Consider the following 19,714-nt stretch of genomic DNA (forward strand, 5'->3'; position numbering starts at 1 on the left):
CAGCTCCCAGAGTTCGCGGCGGCAAGACTCGTCCCAGCTTCCCCCGCGGGGCAACGGCTCGAGCCGGTACGAACGGATTCATTCGTCCAATATTTAAACGGGAGACGGTGGGAGGGGGCGGGGTGGCGGGCTGAACGCCCCGAGGGGCGGGCGCCGCAGGCGGGACCGCGCCCCAGCTGGTGCCGGAGGCGCTGCGGCAGGAGAGACTACCGCTCCCGGCGTGCAGCGCGACGCCCGCGGCCCCAACCCGCGCTCCTCACCGGTGCGTGCCGAGCCGGGGCGGGGCTCGGCTCGGGATGGGCGGGGCGGCGGGCGGTGTCGGTGAGCGGAGCGGGACATGGCCGAGGTGGGGCCGCTGTCGCCCACGGCCGTGCCCGAGGGCTCGCCCGGCGCAGGGCCCCGGAGGACCCGCGGCGGGAGCGAGGGGTCGCGGCTGCCGGAGCTGCCGGCCGGCGACACGCGGGAGCTGCTGGAGGAGGTGGAGATGCAGATCGGCGACGTGAGTGCCGGCGCGGCGGGCGGGCGGGCGGGCGGGCGGGCGGGGGTCCCCTCACGGAGGGCGCCTGGGGGGGTCCCCTCGCGGATGGCGCCTGGGGGGGCCGGGCGGGCGTCGGCGACCCTCAACCTCTCTGCCGTTCCTCCAGGCCGCCTTCTCGCTAGCGAAGATCCTGGAGGCGACGTCGGCCGTGTCGGCCCAGGTGGAGGAGCTCGCCACCAAGTGTTCGGAGAACGCCCGGTTCCTCAGAACATGGCGGGACCTGCTGAGGGAGGGGTACGAGTCCCTGAAGCCCAGCGGCTGACCTGCCCCCGCGGCGGCTCGGCCGGGTCTCGCTGCGCTGCCGCTTGTGCCGGACTGGAATGCGGGTTTTTTTTAAACCACCTTTTTTTAGGAAGTTCACGTGGATTTTTGTTTTCCCTCAGCAGCTCCCCGTGAGCCCGGAGTTCTTTCAGAAATACTTGATGACTCGTATGGATGTTGTATGTAAGTCACCGAGAAAAATAACTTTGTTTAGGGAATCAGTTGTGACTTTCAGACTCTTCCGTTGCAGCTCAAGCAATCTCATACATGAAATACTATCCCCTTCTTTTTTTTTTTTTTTTTTTTTTTTTTTTTTTGCTAATGTGGTGGATGCAAAGTTAGTATGTGTGGTATGTCCAGAACTCATTACTGGTGAGGAAGTGGTGTCCTGCAAGGAGGTAGTGTCAGGCCTCCTTTTTAAGAGCTGTCACCAGTGGAAACCCTGCCAACTCCAGAGAAACTTGCTGAACTAACTTCAGTTTTTCTCTATGCACGCTTTTTCTTTGTGTTGAGGATGGGATAATATGGCAAATCACAGCTTATTTATGAGCTTTAGATAAGCCCCATATCCCAAACCTTACTATTTTTAGCAGTATTGCAATATATTTCTATAAAGCTGCAGATTTTTTTGCAAGATGTTTGATTACTGCAAACAATTTTACACTATCTTTTGTTGTAATAAAGTGCCTTATGATGGATCATATATCTCTGCATGGTAGAAGTTTAACTGCATTATTTACTGATAGGGTGGATTATTTTGAACTATAAATAAAAGCTTCCATCAGTTAGAAAAGAATCTGTGAAATGTATTATCCCATCTTGGGAGGCACGTTAGGGCTTTTTCAGTATTTGGTCCTATTTTATATCTTTGCCTTAAGCAGTTACTAGTTAGGTAGTCTAGAGCTTACTGTTAATAGAACCTTTTGGTCTGAGAGATTGCTAATCTGTGATAAATAGCTGTACTGAAACACCTGTGCCTTTACCAGAGCAATGTACAAAAAGTAATGCTGAAGTGCAATGGGGGGGCTGCAGGAGAACATGGTTGTACCATGATTTATTAGCCTTATTTTTACTGGTAGAGGGACTTTTTAAAAGACAGACTGTAGTTTTTGTAGCAAAAGAATAAAGACGTTACAAAAAACTCTGAAATAACGAATATTCTTGTGTTACTCATAGAAACAAAGATGACATTGTATATATCCATAATCAACTTAAGTGAAAAACAGAAGTAATGGTAAGGACAGACATCCTTGCATATCTCATCAAAAGCAGTTACAGTCATTGAGAAGGCTTGGCCCCTCAGAGTACACAAGTTCTATTAAATTGAGTTCTAGTTGCCCCAGTTAAAGGCAATCTACCTGGCAGGATTTAACTTAGCTGTTTTTAACCCCTGTCGTGGTTTAACCCCAGTTGGCAACTAAGCACCACACAGTCGCTTGCACACCCCACCCCTCCCACCCCCCCAACGGGAGAATTAAAATTTTTAATTTATGGGGGGGATTAGCTCAAAGCAGAACAACTGGAGAGCCAAGGAGTGATCAGCAAGACTCGCTCACCCTTTAACAGTCCCATATGGCCAGCACAAAAGTAATGGGGAGTGGAGACTGATAGTAGACTATCATGGCCTGAACGAAGTCACGCTGTTGCTGAATGCTGCTGTGCTGGACATGCTATAACTCCAATACAAACTGGAGTCAAAAGCAGCCAAATGGTATGCCACAACTGATATCGCCAACGCATTTTTCTCAATCCCTTTGGCAGCACATGAAGGGGTTCGAGCTGCTTCGGAAGCGGTTGGTACTGAAGCACAACTCCTCCTGGCACCCCGACTGCCAGTGCTGGGCTGGATGTTCAAAGGGAGGGTCCCCTCTACACATCATGCAACTGATGCTACGTGGAGTAAGTGGGTTGCACTGATCACACAACGGGCTCAGATAGGAAACCCCAATCGCCCAGGAATCTTGGAGTTGATCATGGACTGGCCAGAAGGCAAAGATTTCAGAATATCACCAGAGGAGGAGGTGGCACGTGCTGAAGAGGCCCCACGTTGGGCACCAAAAGGACTGTTGTGGTTTAACTCCAGCTGGCAGCTGAGTGCCACACACCTGCTTGCTCACCTGCCCCCGCCCCTCCGATGGGATGGGGGAGAGAATCGGAAAAAAAAGTAAAACCTGTGGGTTGATTTAAAGACCATTTAATAGGACAGCAGAGGAAGAGAAAATAATAACAGTGATAAAAGAATGTACAAAAGTGATGCACAATTGCTCACCACCTGCTGACTGAGGCCCAGCCCGTCCCTGAGCAGTGATCGCTGCCCCCCAGCCAACTCCCCTCAGCTCTATATGCTGAGCATGACGCCATATGGTATGGAATATCCCTTTGGTCAGGTGGGGTCAGCTGTCCCAGCCGTGTCCCCTCCCAGCTTCCTGTGCACCCCCAGCCTCCTCGCTGGTGGGGTGGGGTGAGAAGCAAGAAAAGTCCTTGACCGGTGTAAGCACTGCTCAGCAACAACTAAACCATCAGTGTGTTACCAACATTATTCTCATCCTAAATCCAAACCACAGCACTATACCAGCTACTAGGAAGAAAATCAACTCTATCCCAGCCGAAACCAGGACCACCCCACAACCCAAAATGTTGCTAAGCAGCTTGGAAAAGTAGTTGGTTTGTTCAGCAGATAATCTTTTATTTCAGTAAAACATACAGTAGTGGAAACAAGATGCTTAACAATCTTTGATTTCAAGATAATCCAAAGTTCTGTAAACAGCTGAAGTGTAAGTCACACTTTTTAATTCTTCTTACACTGTTAAGAAGTTAAGTGCAAACACTGGAAGTATCTTTTAACTTCATTTTAAAAAGCTTCAAATCATCAATGCAAAAGAAGCATTTTTTTTACCTTTGTGGGCTTCTAGGCCATCGGACTGTGAGCATAGTACTGAAAAAACTAGAGAAGCTGTAGTAATTTGTAATGGAAAAGATTCTCTTCAGTAAGTATATGCGAAGGAAATGCTTCTAGAGGATTGTTTCAGATGGGATAATTTTTCTTTTTTACCCTTGTAAGGCTGGGAAGTCAAATAATGCCCCAGAAAGTGCTGAATGGCTGTGCTCCTTGAATTATTTTAACCATAATGCATCCAATCAGATGCACAAGGTGATTAAAATGTAGATATCACGACTCCTATTAAGACTGATAGTCTTCTATTTGGCCATCTCCCATTATTCCATGTACAGAGATAGACATCTTAAAACTGAAATTTGTTGGAAGTCTGCAAGCTGTGGGGAGCTACTTATGGCAGCCCATTAAGAAAGTGAGGAAAAGAACAGCATCAAGATGTTGGGATACTCAGTCCAGTCTTTCCAGGGAACCATGCTCTTCTGAAGGGGGAAACTTCGACCAGCTATAGCTGGGGGACACTCAGTTGAGAAAAAAAACTTTTTTTTTTTTCCCCCTTCCCCTCAGTTCTGGTTCTGCCTGAATTAGAACGATTGTTACAATTTCAGGATTGCCTTTACATTGAGTGAAATAGTTGGAAAATTTTTAAAAGGAATAAAATTTTCACTTGTTTGGCTACGACAAATATAATAAACTGGTCTAATAATGAAATTTAAATATTTTTCTTAGGGCTATTGCTCTCTAAAGGTTTTAAGACCTGATGCAGCCTGAATGGAGCCAGTCAGAAATTTTGAGGAGGAAAAAAACGTTCTTAAGGAGGAAACCAATCAACTCTTAAAAAGAATTCAGCTGTTGAAATGGGGAATTAAAAAAAAAAAAAAAAAAAAGAGTTTAATGAAAATAACCTTTTTTTTCACCCCAAGACAGATGATTTTGAAACATTCTGCTTTCAGAGTGAGATGTTTTAAACGACAATTCGTTTTTTTCCACACACTCCTGGCTTCTGGGAGGAAAAAACCCAAACAACTGACTTCTCATTCTGATCTAGGACAAGTTGTCAAAGTGTCAGGTCCTGCTGTGAGATGGTAAAATTATTGTTGTGTCAGTTCTACCTGCAAACAGACGCACTGCTCCCTCTTCTTCCTGCTTTGCTTCACATGAGCCCAGGTGTCATACCTCCCGCATTTTTCCTCATTGCTGTAAAGCAGTAAGCCCACCGATGTGAAGCTAACAGCGCAGATGTCACCGTGAAGATTCAAAATGTGTTTACGTGTATGAAGTTAGTCTTGTTGACTGTGTAGTCACCGAAGCGTCAGAGGAGTCTGTACAAAGCACAGGCTTCGTTAGCTTTGGCGTGATTTCACGCATTGGCCACATCTCTACCCAAATGAATGATGGACCGTATGTTTTCTGACTGCCTTTACCTCTTTTGGATCGTCTTTGTCTGTAATTATACCAAACCTGATGAATCATTTCTTTGAAAGGTCGTGTAGTCAAAGTGTAGAGAAGAGGATTCAGAGCACTATTTATTGGCAGTATAAAAATCACCACCCAAGAAGTTATGGTACCTGAGGGAGGGAAAAAGAAAGGAAGCTGTAATATGCATTCCAGCGGTTGTACCCGCTAATTAATGCAAGCACTTGATGCCCATGCAGCACAGCTTCCTGGCGAGAGGGGTGGGCATGCGCTCCTAGGCTGAGTTCGTGTCCCAACAGGCGCTTTTCTTCTTCTTCTCACTCTTACGCTTGCACTGCCCTCTTACCTCCCTCTGTTTCCAGGACTCCCTGCAAAACCGGACATTTTTTTACTCTCCCAGTAATTCCATTTAGCCCTGTTACTTTTCTGTACCGTAGCTCCCTATTTGCCCTGGCACACTTCTTGCTCTGGCTGAGCCCCATTTTCTTGCCCCCAAACTTTTTGTCTCTGCTTTGCTCCCGGTCTCCTCCTGTGATCTCTGTTCCCCCTCCTCTTCCCATGACTAGTGACATCCAATCCTAATGATGTCCCTGATGTCCTGCCCTCCCGTGAAGCAATATCCTCCAGTCCCTGTGTCCCCTCAGAGGCTGGTTTTCTCCTCTGCACCAGGACTTCTCCATTCTTCCCCCAACAAAGGGCATTGTATACATCCTCCTTATTTCCTGCTTGCCCTGTTGGTAAGAGTTTCCGTGTTCACACCATCTTCCTTTCTGAAGGTTTCCTGCTCTCCTGCCTATATCAGGGTCTGTGTGCATTTTTCCAGCACCCCCTTCTCATCCTTACCCTTTGGGGGGTAAGTCAGCTTGCTACCTGAGGGGCAGGCAGAGAAGCGACAGGATTAAAGTGCTGAAAGACGTTAGTGGGTGCACTCTGTTGCACTGTTTGATTTATAAAACAATTACAGAACTGTTCCAAGCAGTACAAAAAGCTTAATTCACTCCCTTCCCCTGCCCAGCTTTACGACTTTGTTGCAACACCAATATGTTCCTATCGATGCCCCTAACATCGTCTACAGTTTTGGAAACAAGCAGATGCTTAGTTCAAAAGCTGTCACAGTGTATCTCGAAAGAATAAGAAAAGCTATCAAACGGGGTTTAAAACTTCTGTAAACTTAGACAACTGTGATGTCTTTAATTTTATGGAATGAGTAATTACTGTTTAAGCTGGTTTATCTAATGCAGAACATTCATTTGCTGAGCTCAAGATCACTCTGCCATTCAGCAAGATTTCTTCAAGGTTTCTTGACTCAGAATACATCTGCTTCTACTTTTCACAATATTTTCTTTAAAATTTCTTAGGTGGTTTGATAACTTCATGAAGAAGCATTTTAGAAGATTTAAAATAACTGAAAATATTTGACATAATCAACATAACCTTCAGACATTTGAAACACAGGTCAAAACTTTGAAAGGGTAACTCCCAACACTCCTGGTCAGCACATAAGACAAAATTCGCTAAGCTAAAATGTTTTCTCACCAACGTAGTATTGCGACATATATCTGTACGTTGAGTCTGAATCCGCTGTTGCTGATGGTACTGTTCATGCTCACCTGTTCTTTCTAACAAGGTTTACAAGCCCTACATAAAGAGGCTATTTTTTTCTAGCCTGTACTGGTATTGCAAAGAGAAGGAAAAAAATAAGGTGCAATTTTTAATCTTTCAGGTTATGCTATTTTTACATGGGAATATTTTCATAGCATAAAGAAGGTAAGCACAGCTTTATATCACTTAATGTTTTGAACTATAAGTATCAGTTTGTAAAAGAAAGTTATTTCAGGGTAAGAATTATATTCTTAAATCAAGATAGGAAACACTGTACTGTCCTGAGCCATATTTAGGCAACAGAACTAGCAAAAGCCGTAAGATGAGAAAAGCCAATGCAATTCAGCCTTGGTTTTCAAATACATTTTGTACATTTTATAGATATTCTATGGAGACAGCCTTGAACAATTTGAATTTTGGGGGTTTTTTTGGCTGACTCAAAGGTGACCAATCTTTGATGATTATAGTGATATAGTTCAATGCAGTAGTAGTAAAACTTTATAGTTCATTATATTGTGTGTACATACATATAGATATATAACATAAAGTTCATTATAGTAATATAGTTCAATACATTCAATTATTTTTCTTCTGAAGTAGAAACAACACTCTTCATACAGATACAGTTGAAACAGCCTCACAAAAGAAAGGACATACCTGGTATTTCTACTTGAAGTAAAGAAAGGAGTTTCAAAATAAAAATGGGTATCCAACATAATGCATCAGTAAATACAATGAAGAAAAAACGTTTAGCAAGGATCATCTCTTTTTTAATATGATTCCGAATTTCAGTAGCTGTAATAGCTGTTTGGTGGACACTGTAGAACATACTCCCATAGGAAAACACAATGATGATAAAAGCTGCCAAGTTTACACCTGTTTAAGAAGTTAAAATTAGTTATAATTTAACAGCATAATGGCAATTCCACATCACCTATTTACAGGCTGGGTAGTAAAGAAAAAATGTTTAATCTAAACTGCTAGTCCCATAGAATTAAGCAGCCAGAAGGTCTGAGTCCGTCTTCACCTGAACACTGAATTGTCATCTCTACTCGGGTATTTCTTTCATTCATCGTCCCCTGATAAATGGCTGCCATCTGATCCAAACTACGTAGTTCTCCTCTGGTCTTATCATTGCTCTACTTCCCTGACAAAGTCTTCATTCAGGAACTTAATGGTCATCAATTGCTTTCTACTTTCTCAGCCCTTCATGCATTTTCAGATACGTAAGTATCTATCCAATATAGTAAGATATTCAGGCTGGAAAAAGTCTTTAAGTGCTTACTGGAGCATCTAAGTATAAGGTGTGAACATCACAGGAAAGCGATCTTATTTGTTTGAAAATTAAGTTCATTTGCAGCTCTAATCATATATAAAGAAGAAATGCCACTTACCTAAAAAAATGACAACAGAATAAATCTGACTTGCTGAACTTTCTGATTGTTCTGAGTGAAGAGGAAAACAGACGCCGTTGGTACCATAGTAGTTCCTGAAAAATTCCTTGTTGCTCAGTGGGATAAAAGCAACAGCAAACCCAATTATCCAGATAAGAACCAAAATGGAAATTGTCCTGCATTTTCTGGGCTTCAAGCACCTAAAAGGATAAACTATGCAGATGTATTTTTCCAAAGTCAGGTAAGTCAACAGCAAGACTGACACCTCTGTAGACAGAATAGCCAGCGATCCCACCAATTGACAATGAATACTGTCCATCCACAACTGAGCGTGCTTGTTGTATTCTCCGCGATATTTAAGATCAAAAGCTCCAATCACAAATAAATATATTCCCATCAGACAGTCAGCACCTGTGGGCACAGTGCTTAACATCATTATTTACACATCTGAATTTCCCATTCTCTGTGTATATGTATATTGGAAAGCAGACATACGCACGTATATATGAGTACATATTTATAAGTCGGCTAATATATAGATATAAAATCGATATTATAGTTGGAATGCTATTGTGAATTACAATTAAGGCAGTATAATTCAGTTCTATTGCTCCTTTTTTTTTTTTTTTTAATTTTAATTTGGACTGACAGTCCATGTTTCATACCTGTTTCCAACCTGATTTTTTGAAGCTCAGATAAAATTGGTTTGCAAGTAGAAAAAGTTATGGCTTCATTTATAGAGTTATTCTTGCAACCCATTTTTTATCAGGTCTTATTCCTTTTGATACTGACATTTGGCTTGAGATAATTTGCTTCGAGTAAGGCTGGATTCAAAGTTTAGTTTTGGTTTGTCCACCTTATGCTAGTTCAGAGCTGATGTGCATAGTCTTCTAAGACTAGTAAGTGAAGAAGAGCTGTCAACATAGAGCTGAAGGCTTCTCAGGTATTTTGGCTGGAAGTTTTGTGTGTTGTTCAGACTGTTCCCACCGTTAAACAACAAAGTTTCAGAATCACTGACATGCTGTATTTAGAAGCATTGCAATCGTTTTATACACTGTTGACAATTAGCTTTCAAAATGCAACAAGTGCATCTGTGAAACACTTTTGGACTCCCCTGGACTGAGGCAGGGTACTTGAGATTATGGTGACTGTACTGCCGAGTAGTTCATCCATACACCTGTCTTGTTTTTAGGACTAAAATAAAAACCCCCTAATTCTTAATATTGGGGAGCTAGGAGGACTGATTTTCTCTATTTGCATAAGTAACCTTTTGCTCGTGCAAAAAATAGAATAACTGTCTTGAACACAATATTTACACACACAAATTGCTATTTACTCAAAAATGCGTAGTAAAATTTAAGTTTGTGGGCCTTTGAAAAATTTGGAATTGTATTTCTTATTGCTGAAGAAAGTGGGAATTTGATAAAATACCTGCAGCATTAAAATCAAACATGAAACCTTTGGAATTTATCAGCTGCCAGAGAGACCTCCTGGGGCATAAGGCAGAGCATGTTGTATTGTCATTTGCAACAGCATGAAAGTTCAGTTAATCCAGTGCTGGAAATATGTCACTATATTATAATAACAAATATCATAGAAACTATGAGCAGACTAAAACAATATTCTTTTACTTTTACGCATGGAGTACTCACAGCAGAGAGACATTATTGAGATGGCATGGAGCTTATTCTCCGATCTGATGTAAGGCCTCATGCAGATAACAAAAATATTTCCAAAGCAGGTGATGGCAGATACAACCCAGACAAACACTCTCTGTATGATGCTAGCTAAAAGATTCTCGAGGGATGAAATCCCATCAGTATTGGGCTTACAGCTGCGCACATGAGGGGCATGTCCACAGTACTGGAATTTCTTAAAATATCTGGTTGTGAGAAAGAAAAACAGATAAGAGATGGTTCTAGTTTGGTTACCAGAATATCACAACTCCCTAGTAACTACTCAGAAAACATATTCTGAAAGAAGAAAAATTAATTAAAACTGTCAAATTTGACAACTGCTTACGTGCCGCTTGTCATACACTTTTGTTTTTAATTATTCAGTATTCTGTAAATTGTAAAATTCAGACCAAAGAAAGCAAACTGGAATAATCTACTTAGAATCATAGAACCATTTAGGTTGGAAAAGACCTTTAAGATCACCAAGTCCAACCGTTAACCTAGCACTGCCAACTCCACCTCTAAACCATGTCCCTAAGCACCACATCCAAACGTCCTTTAAATACCTCCAGGGATGGCGACTCCACCACTTCCCTGGGCAGCCTGTTCCAGTGCTGGACAACCCTTTCAGTGAAGAAATTTTTCCTAATATCCAATCTAACCCCCCTGGTGCAACTTGAGTTACTTACATGTGGGAAAGGTTTCTCAGGGGTCTGAACATTCTTCTCTGGATGTTTGCAATTTCAATGCCCTCCAAGCTGCTGTAGACAATATACTCTCAATAAAAGGCAATAGAAACTCAGTAGTAAAAGAACAAACTTTATGAGCATTTAATTGTGTTTCTATGATTATATGTAACTAGAGATGAACTTTAATTGCATCTAATCTGTCATCCCTTTGAAACTTGAACAGAAAGTCTGCGTAAAAGCTAAAATGAAATAAAATGAATTGCAGTTAATTCTAATAAACTTGCTGTTCTTCCAAAATCATGAAGGCGGATCTTTTAGTGCTCTCAGCAGTGTAATCTCCGATTATTATGTTGCCCTTCCAAAGTATTGTTCTACTAATGTTCTTTCACCATCTCTGGGAAAATAACAACTTGTTCCAATAGTAATATTTTACATCTCTTCTGTTTTCTATCCTAGGGAGTGCTTTACTAGACAAACAAACCGCTGCAGGAATTCAGTCTTCATTGTGTCAAGAGCAGCAGGAAGCAGGGACACAGAACACAGCACGTAAGGGAAAATGCTGGCTTTCTTGTGACACATAGATGGGATTTCTTATTTTAATTTTTTTTAATATATTGAAAACAGCACTATTATTTCCCCTGCAGTGCTATATCAGTAAACTGTAACTGTGCAAGTTGGTCTTTTAGAACTTCGGTTTCTGCATTCTTCTAGTCCTTCCCATCCACTGGTTAGATGTGCAACGTGTCTTCTAAGTTGCAACCAGTCAGAGGTCTTTGGTTCTTCTTGGGGGGAGCCTTATTTGGCTGTTCACTGTTCACTGTTCAATGCTTTGATTGCAATATTCCTGTGAGTTCTGAGCACACTTAGGCAAAAGTGGAGAAAGGTACCAGTCTTACTGCTTAGTTGCTTTGGGCTGGTGAGCAGTTTTGCTAGGAGACAAGAATAAAGCCCCAAATACGGAAACTTCTTAGTTTTATTTAAGCACTGCAATGAGTCCTGGGGTGTGCTTTCTCTGGCTATTCTTACTATTTTAAACTAGGATAGAGGCAACTGGTGGTCTACAAACTGAGTATTGAAACATACAGTTTCCTATAGATCTATGTCAAGATTTAACAACTTTCTCAACTTAAAAATAGGGAAGGTCGTGGTCAGTCAATTGCATGAGATCTTTGGTGTTAAATAATAGGTAAAATGTATGTTGTAGCCTGACTGTTAGGGAGGTAATTAATTATTATTTTCTGTGCTCAGCTGCTTATTTTCATGAAACTTGTACAGATTTAGTATTTTCAGGTCATTAGTCATTTACGAAATGTAGTTGAATTTGGCCACCGGATTCCAAATCACTGCGAGGAAGCGGGACTGATCAACAAAGGCATCTGCACTGCTGGCTACAGCTCAGGGGTCAAATCATAAACTCCTATGACACCCCTATCCAAGGAAACATATCTTTTTGGATGTCCACAACCACTTTGAAATGATGACCGACAAGAACCAATGCTGTGCTGTACCAAGCTGGTTATTGCAGATGTGCAGTGGCTCATGAAGATGTACTTAAATCTACCGCAGGATAATTTCAGATTTGCAAGCTTGTCACTGCGCTGTCACACAGTTTTAGGAAGAGCTCTGCCGGCAGAATTCAAGTTAGAGCTGCTGTGTTGGTGCACCCACAAAAACTCTCCCTAAACTCTTCAAAAAGATTTGTAAAAGTCCCACCTCCCTCTGACATGGCAGCTGAATCGTACTTGGTTTACATTGTTCTTTTCATGGTGTTAGCAGTAGATTCTGTAAGAACGGAAATATGTCCCCGAACTTGTACCAAATTCCTTCATAATTCCTGTCTTCACATATCCCAATGGTACCTGCCCATGGCATTAATAGTCCCAGCTGGACCTTGCATGACCCTTAAGCCCTGTAAACAAATTGTGCAAGGTCAAACGAGGGTTGCATTGATCTTGTTCTGTAATAGCAGAAAACGCAATGTCCTTCTTCAAGCTGAATTGATGATCTCTTTTTGTTGGAAAAATTTCCATTATGAAACTGATATTTTCAGGAAGGAAAATTTGAGTATTGTTAGTAATTATTTTCCTGGCTCAAATTGTGGAGGATCATCAACATAACTATAAACTATTTCAAGGGCAATTTCTTATAAAACATATTCTGGATCATGTCCTTCTGAAGGAAATGTGCATAATCACAAAGAAAATATAGCTACAATATAAAAACTTGATACTTACAGGGATTTGAGTTTAGTTAGAAAATCAAACTGGTCAATTTGTATTTTCTTGATTGGGTTGTAAGAAAGGTTCCTGTAAATACAGCATAGGCATAAGTAACTTTGTATATCTTCCTTAAAGCTTGTTCCAAAGATAAAATCAAACTACATAATCCATTTGCTTTTCCAGCCCCTAGGAAGGACTCGTACAATTGGCAGTTACAACCACAAATGGTAACATGCATTTAATGTTATTCAGCTTGCTAAGCCGGTGGAAAGAGTAGTCAGATGCTTCACAGGCATGCTATTGCCACATACACACACACACCTGTCTCCCCCAGCCTGATGCTTAAAGGTTTTGACTATAGAAATATTTAGTTATGAAACTTCCTGGACTTGTTTTTCAAGTAAAGAACATAGCTGAACTGCATGCATTTAGAAGTAAATTACAATTGATTTTGCTAGTTGCTATAATCTGTTTTTTCATAATCATTCATTTGTGTGAGTTCAAGAAGAGACAGAGGCAGTGGGATGTAAAAACAGACATTAGCATTAGATGCTATCACTCTGTGCAAGAGTGTTTCTAGGTACATCCTCTTTTTCTTCTCCCTATAACTTTTCCTTATGTTTTCGTTTTGATATTGTAACTAAAACGTGCAAACTCAATAAATGCAGCTGTACACATTTGGTTGTCCCAGTGTATGGTGATGGATCCCAAGGATGCTGGAAAAGCACAAAAATAAGTTATTCCACATATGACCTCCTCTCCTCCGGAGAGGTCTTCAATTTTGTGACTAGTGCCTCTTTCAGATTATGCGAGAAAGACTGGGACTTTCCAGCAGCAGCATTTGAGAATTTGCCTATATATGCATCATGGAAAAAAGAGAATGTCTTTCCAGTTTTGTAATACCTCATGCTTTTTTGGAACTCTTTCACAGGAAAAAAGCAGTTGCAAACAAGGCATCTGTATGATGCTCTTACATGTTTATGATCTATTTTTAGAGGCAAATCCTGATATCACTTTATTATTATTATCATAGAAATCATAGAATAGGTATCATAGAATATTATCATCAAATTATTAATTTCTCATGATATAGCTAGCGCAGCTCATTTTGCATATAGTAACAAGATCTAGAAAAAGGTAGAACTTTAACTTCCTATCTTTTGGGACATGAAAATACACATCTTTTATAAAACTATTCTGGGCAAAACGTTATATAGGATCACTTTTGGGATAAGTATTTTTTTTTTTTTTTTACACAGAGCTTAAATGACTAGTACAAACAAAGGTGCTCTTTCCCAGCATTCATGACTGAAAGCATCATATCAAATGAGTAATATACAGTTATATAGAATAATAATCGAGAATCCTTACAGTTGTGAAAGCTCCTTTAGATCCTTAAATATATATGGAGGAAGTGATTCAATCTTGTTGCTAGCCAAATCTCTGCAGAAACAGCCACAAGTAGGATACAGTAAGTTCTTACTGGGCTCAGTAATTTTACTGAACAGTTTTGCAATTTCAAGACTCACAATTTTGTTCTATTTGCCAATAGGATATTATTTATTACGTAGGTTATCAGAAACCTGGACTATAAAAGAATGCTGTTAAAACAAGGTGGGAAGCTAGATCCATCAGATCTTTCTTTGTCTAGTTAGTTCAGAAATGCCAATAGATATATAATTTATTATTATTTTATTTACATCAAAAAGAAAGTAAAATACCCTTAACTTGGGTTGTAGGAGCTTGGAAATAAATTAAACATATTGTTTCATGATGGGAATTCTTTCACATGGGCTAGCCAGCACATCTTTCCCTTAGTTCTTCTCTCTACCTTGCTCCTTATTTTCACCAAACATAAATCCTAAGAACTGTGGACAGAGGAGTAAAGGTCACATGCACCTAGACTGTGGTGATGTAAGATTAATTAATATTATTCTATTCAGGGAACATAATGATCTTGTGAGCAAAAAACCTGATATTATTGATACAGAGTATGTATTTTATCGACTATTTCTTCCCTGTTGAATATATAGAGAAAAACCTGAGGATAGGTGCTGTCTCCAGAGCATGTTATATGAAATAGAATTTATGATGAATTATATTTGCAATATAAATTATAAAACTTTGTGACTTGTTGTACAAGTAAGAGAAGAAATCAACTCACAATTCATCTAACATCTGGAGAGAAGAAAAGCTGTTTTCATTTAAAGAGCTGATTTTATTTCGCCTCATCACCCTGAAAGAATAAAACAAACTCATGTTGCTGCTTCTTGGCATTTATTTGGTTTTGGAGAAAACTTTTTATAAACTTTAAAAATTCTGTCTTCTCTGCGTCTTCAAATATTTGCCCAATTCAGTTAACAAGCTGATTGGATCTAGAAGCTTACCATTTTACCATTTGTTAAATAACTTTTGTTGCCTATACATGCATGTATTTGTGCATATACACACACACCCCCACCCCCACCCCCACCCACCCATAGGAGGCTGGTATAAATTGATTAAAGGCAGGAGGAAGATTAAGTGGGCTGGAAGGCTTGCAACCTAACTGCATCTCAGACTCAAGCACATGGCCGTGCAACTTTTCCTTCACCTGTGTTTCATCTGCCACTGAGCTTGCTCCTTAAATGAACAACCTGGATTTTAGAAGCAAAGAGAAAGCCAAGAATATGGGTACCGCAGAAGAGTTAAAAATTGAAAGTCACAGTTACTGTGGAGCATACTAATTTAGCAAAAGGTTGAAGGGATTTTCTGAAGATGATTACAACACCACTGAAGAAACTTTGGGGAAAATTCTAAAATTGCTGAGCCACCCAAGCAACCAGCCAATCAAACTCTTTATTTATATGTTTGCTGCTTTTTATTATGATATTTTTGCCTCCTAGAAAATTTCTAAATCTTAATATAAGTCAAAGTTGCTTCATATAGCTGCATATATCAATGCTGAACTTTGCTATAAATGTGAACAGAGGTTATTCTGTGTGGTGCTCATTTAAAACCAAGCTTTTTAATCTAATCTCCTTGAGATCTAAAGAACCATGGTACTCGGAAAATTTTATATTAGCTGTAATGAATCAGTTGACTGTTCAGCACAAGCATCTCTCACTCTGGCTGGCTAGCATATCCTATTACTTACAGTACAGTTAGAGTGTTGCAGGAGATGAAAGTGACATTTCTTACATGATGGATATGGTTGCCTTCAAGGTCTCTGGGATATAAAAACAAAACATCAATCACTGAAAATAAATTGAGGCAGTTATTCTAAGGTAATTAAAGAAAAATACTACCAGAACTTCATGACTCCACAAAAGAGAGTGGGAACCAGACATCTAATTTTTCTGCACACCTAGTTGATGACTTCAGGTCATCAACCCTGCAGTGACCCAGCAGGCACTCTGTAAGATCCAGCGCCCCGTTAGAAAAAGTGGCGTGGAAGTGCCCTACAAAGACAACATAATAATATTTTTCTAGTGAAATAAGGTAGACTTACAGCCAGTTTAGTCTTGGCAGATATTGGCACAGAGGTTTATCAGGCAAACGAGCAAGAGAATTATTCATCATATCTCTGAAAAAAAGAAAAATAGTATAGCTGGCTATATTTGCCAAAAATTATATTATAGAAAGAAATCATGTCTCTTACGTTTGTACTTTTGATAAAAAGGCAGTCAAAGCTCGATTCATTTCTCATGGTCTTGGAGATAGTATTATTTTCTTAAACTTCTATATATTTTCCCTATGGCATTCTGTGGAGCAGTATTTTATCCTTAACTTGTTAATTACCAAGTAAAGGAAAGATGTTCACTTCACTGCTTTTTAAATAAAACATGGCAAGTCAATACAAATATTTTGACTATTCTGTCATAACACGTAACTTCTACTGGTGACGGAGGAAGGGGGAGATGGAGGGAGGGTTCCCTCTGGGCTGCAGGGGAAGGGGGTCCCTTGTGTTTGGGTCTGGAGAGGGCAGCAGCAGGCTACAAACAGGGTCTCGGGGAGGGAAGCCGGGCTGGTGCCAGGGGACAGGAGCTATGGGACCCCCACCTCCTGCACCGCAGCTGTGGAGGACAACAGGCACCCATTGCTGCGGCTGCCATGTCCTTGCCCTCTCAGTGATGTTGTCTTCTTACCATTTTCCCACCCATCTCCCTATACTTTTCCAGACACTGCATGTCCGCTGCTACCAAAATCCTTCTACTCCAGCACATCTTGCCTGGGGTAAGAAAAAACCGCAGGTGTACTGCCAGCATTCCGTGGTGAGCAAGCAGAGTTGTCATAAAAAGGTTTTTATATACATCTGTCCTTTCTGTTCTGTTCTTTTAAATAACACTTTTGGTTCTTATTCAGTACTTACAGGAGAATAAGTGATTTGAGTCCATAAAATGTTAATGGAGAGATCCGATTTATCCTATTATTTTCAATTATCCTATAAATTACAGCAAAACATGTATCAGTTTTATAATTGGCTGCAGTCTTAAACTGAACAGATGACAAAACGTAACATACTTTGAAGTGGATTTCTTCAAATGTCCATTCAAACTACTTAAAAAATTAACGCACTACTCCTTAGCAGGTCAGGTTATTAACCGAATTAATTTCCTTTCAGAAGAATTTAATTAAAAAAAAAATTAACTTAGAGAAAGTAATTATTTTCAACTTAGAAAAAAGTGTTTTCTTGTGAGTTTTAAAAATTCTTTGATCAAGACACTTTGAATGGATTCCCTGTGAAAATAAAGCAGCACCACATAACAGTGTTCCACAGCAATCCAAGAGTTCCAAACACACAGAAAAACATTAGGCATGTTATTATTTGCTTATTTTTAATAAGTTTACTGAGTCAAAATAGTATTTCATTTTCATCTGTCTGAAAAGCAGTAAGAAACCAATATTTCAGATTATGACAGTCATTTTGTCTGGGACATTTTAAGCACTAATTACAGGGAAAGACCTGCCCCAAAAATTCTTTTTCTACTGTTTGATAGCATCTGAGTTATTTCATGTATTAATTTGTAACAAGCAATTACTAATTAACATTACTTAGTATTGTAAAAGTCATCAGTCATTGGAGCCATTAAGGCCCAAAACCTAATTTCTGCTCTCACCAAAGTCAATTGGATTTTTACCTCGCACAATGTAACAGAAGTTCCTTCATTATTGTCTTGTATAAAGTACTACTATGCACAAAAATGAAAGCAATCCAAATATTTCTTTCTCTTGCTTTAATTATTCCTTGAGAAAATAAACATACAAATAAGAAAACAACATACAGCCATTCAAGTTTGTGGAGATCTTCAAAGACACCAGGCTTCAAACTGGTTAACTTGTTGTTACTCAGGTATCTGAAACGAGACCAAGAAAAGATAAACAAATGGAATGATTAATTAGCATCAGATGCATGAAAATGAGTTTTAAGATTTTTCCTTCGTAATTGATCAGAATACTACTAACATTTTTTCATAATTATCATTTTTGATTATGGTAATTTTCGTGTCCTTCTTTGAGAACAAGGAGGGACTCTCTGTGGTGAGGACTTTCGGAAAGCTTATGTGGAACGTTTTGTCTTATCTATAAGAAATCACAGCAAGCTAAATATTTTCACTGTGTCATATTTTAGGCCCTTTCCAGTTTCCTTCTGTGGAGTGATTCATTCCATGAATGTTCCCAGGATCCCGTTCAGTCTCAGCTAAGGACGTTAGTCAAATGTAGACACCAGAATCATGGAAAAAGAAAGCCTGAGAAATGAAGAGGAGGGGAGGGCGTACTATAAATACTCTGGGAAGGTAATAACAGCAGCTATAATAACAGATAATCAACCACACTCATGTGATGGAAAAAGAAGTACAACATCTAAAAAAATTTTCCTTTTAAAAACTCTGCAGAAACAAAAAGCTGAACCGAACAACACAATTTATGTATCATTTCTTTCACTGAGCATTTTCCTTAAAAGTTAGAAGCCTCTTTCAAAAAGCTGCTGCAAAATAAAGAAAATAGTGTTCTTTTCATTACTGATACTGGTTACTTTGGTTTGCATCTGTAAACCAAAATACAACATCAAAGAGTTTTGATTCATCACAAGCTCTTGCTTTTGTTTTATTCCTTTTTCATTCTTTCTGACTTTATGCAGGTAACTGTCATACTGTCTCCTTCCATTCTGCAGATTTGGGGAACAGGAGTGAAGCATGGAGCCCACTTGCATTTTCAAAGCATTGTCCTGTCAGATAAACTTGCACAGATAGTTCTTAATCTATCTTTGCTTTCTCAATCCAATCGTTGAGTTAAAGATTTAGACCATTTTGCAACTTCCTAACGTTGAATCAAATAAGAGCGAGACATCCGTAGCGACCCTCAGAGCTCTTCCCATTGCTCTTTACTTCAGTATTCAAAGAGCAATACTTACAGTTTTGTCAAGTTGTATAAACCTTTGAAAGCACGCTCAGATACAGCTCGGATTTTATTATTCTGAAGATACCTAAGAAGATACAACAACAACAACAACAATTAATTCTCTAAGCACACAAAGTCAAAGCAAGCATAAATAACCAATTAAAAAAATCCATCAACTAAACTGAATGCGTGCGTGGTACTTGAGAAGCAGCTGTCAGACTTGTTAGATCTTAAATTTGACAATACCTGTTTCACAGCTGTAGTTTAAAACACCTTTGCAGTCTTTGCAAAGGTGTTTACCCCCCTTCCCAGCAGCGTTACAAAATTCATTCAAGGGGTTGCGTGGTTTGCCCGAGATGAACAACGAAGCGGTTGTACGCGCCCTCCTGTTTTAGTCCTAACCTTGCAGTTCTCACCCGTGTGACCTGATCTGAATCTTTAGCCAGAACCCTGCTACGAGCAACATCATTTTGCATGGCAAATGTCAAATTAACATGTGTTTTTGCATTTTCTGTTTACAGTGTCAAAGAATTTTCAACATGCTGCTATTTTAAGATATTATAATAAAAATGTAAAATGAATCTTACTAATTTTCTGTAAAGAATGCTAATGTTTTCCTTCTGTTTTTCTTTATCTACTTTGATG

The 19,714-nt window shown here is 39.8% G+C and overlaps 2 protein-coding genes and 1 long non-coding RNA gene across 9 annotated transcripts in view; 2 read left to right on the forward strand and 1 right to left on the reverse strand.

Moving 5' to 3' along the window:
* The first annotated feature begins 285 nt into the window (after window positions 1-285).
* On the forward strand, window positions 286-1,945 carry C4H4orf46 (chromosome 4 C4orf46 homolog). 3 transcript variants are annotated; one of them, XM_075500382.1, is made up of 3 exons: window positions 286-499; window positions 645-772; window positions 922-1,945. In XM_075500382.1, the coding sequence occupies exons 1-3, from the start codon at window positions 338-340 to the stop codon at window positions 932-934; spliced, it is 303 nt and encodes a 100-aa protein (XP_075356497.1). In that variant the 5' UTR covers window positions 286-337; the 3' UTR covers window positions 935-1,945. The 3 variants fall into 3 exon arrangements, with proteins under 3 accessions (XP_075356497.1, XP_075356498.1, XP_075356496.1); XM_075500383.1 differs by having other exon boundaries at window positions 925-1,945; XM_075500381.1 differs by having other exon boundaries at window positions 288-499; window positions 645-1,945.
* A 660-nt stretch (window positions 1,946-2,605) lies between these two features.
* LOC142409176 (uncharacterized) lies at window positions 2,606-17,073 on the forward strand. Its single transcript, XR_012775525.1, has 3 exons — window positions 2,606-2,698; window positions 10,926-11,015; window positions 16,849-17,073. It is a non-coding gene; the product is annotated as an uncharacterized LOC142409176 (long non-coding RNA).
* Window positions 3,478-19,714, reverse strand: part of RXFP1 (relaxin family peptide receptor 1) — a 51,637-nt gene continuing 35,400 nt past the window's right edge. For 2 of the 5 annotated variants that reach the window (XM_075500375.1, XM_075500372.1), the window contains 13 exons: window positions 19,083-19,154; window positions 17,953-18,024; window positions 17,040-17,111; window positions 16,179-16,253; window positions 15,825-15,896; window positions 14,853-14,924; window positions 14,060-14,131; window positions 12,704-12,775; window positions 10,470-10,541; window positions 9,757-9,986; window positions 8,105-8,515; window positions 7,368-7,586; window positions 3,478-5,260 (listed from right to left, as the gene is read on the reverse strand). In XM_075500375.1, coding sequence (XP_075356490.1) covers window positions 4,959-5,260; window positions 7,368-7,586; window positions 8,105-8,515; window positions 9,757-9,986; window positions 10,470-10,541; window positions 12,704-12,775; window positions 14,060-14,131; window positions 14,853-14,924; window positions 15,825-15,896; window positions 16,179-16,253; window positions 17,040-17,111; window positions 17,953-18,024; window positions 19,083-19,154 — 1,813 coding nt within the window. In that variant the 3' untranslated portion in view covers window positions 3,478-4,958. The remainder of the gene's footprint in view (window positions 5,261-7,367; window positions 7,587-8,104; window positions 8,516-9,756; window positions 9,987-10,469; window positions 10,542-12,703; window positions 12,776-14,059; window positions 14,132-14,852; window positions 14,925-15,824; window positions 15,897-16,178; window positions 16,254-17,039; window positions 17,112-17,952; window positions 18,025-19,082; window positions 19,155-19,714) is intronic. The other 3 variants (XM_075500374.1, XM_075500373.1, XM_075500376.1) reach the window with 3 other exon arrangements.

The sequence above is a fragment of the Mycteria americana genome, chromosome 4 (assembly GCF_035582795.1).
Source record: "Mycteria americana isolate JAX WOST 10 ecotype Jacksonville Zoo and Gardens chromosome 4, USCA_MyAme_1.0, whole genome shotgun sequence".
Taxonomy (NCBI): domain Eukaryota; kingdom Metazoa; phylum Chordata; class Aves; order Ciconiiformes; family Ciconiidae; genus Mycteria; species Mycteria americana.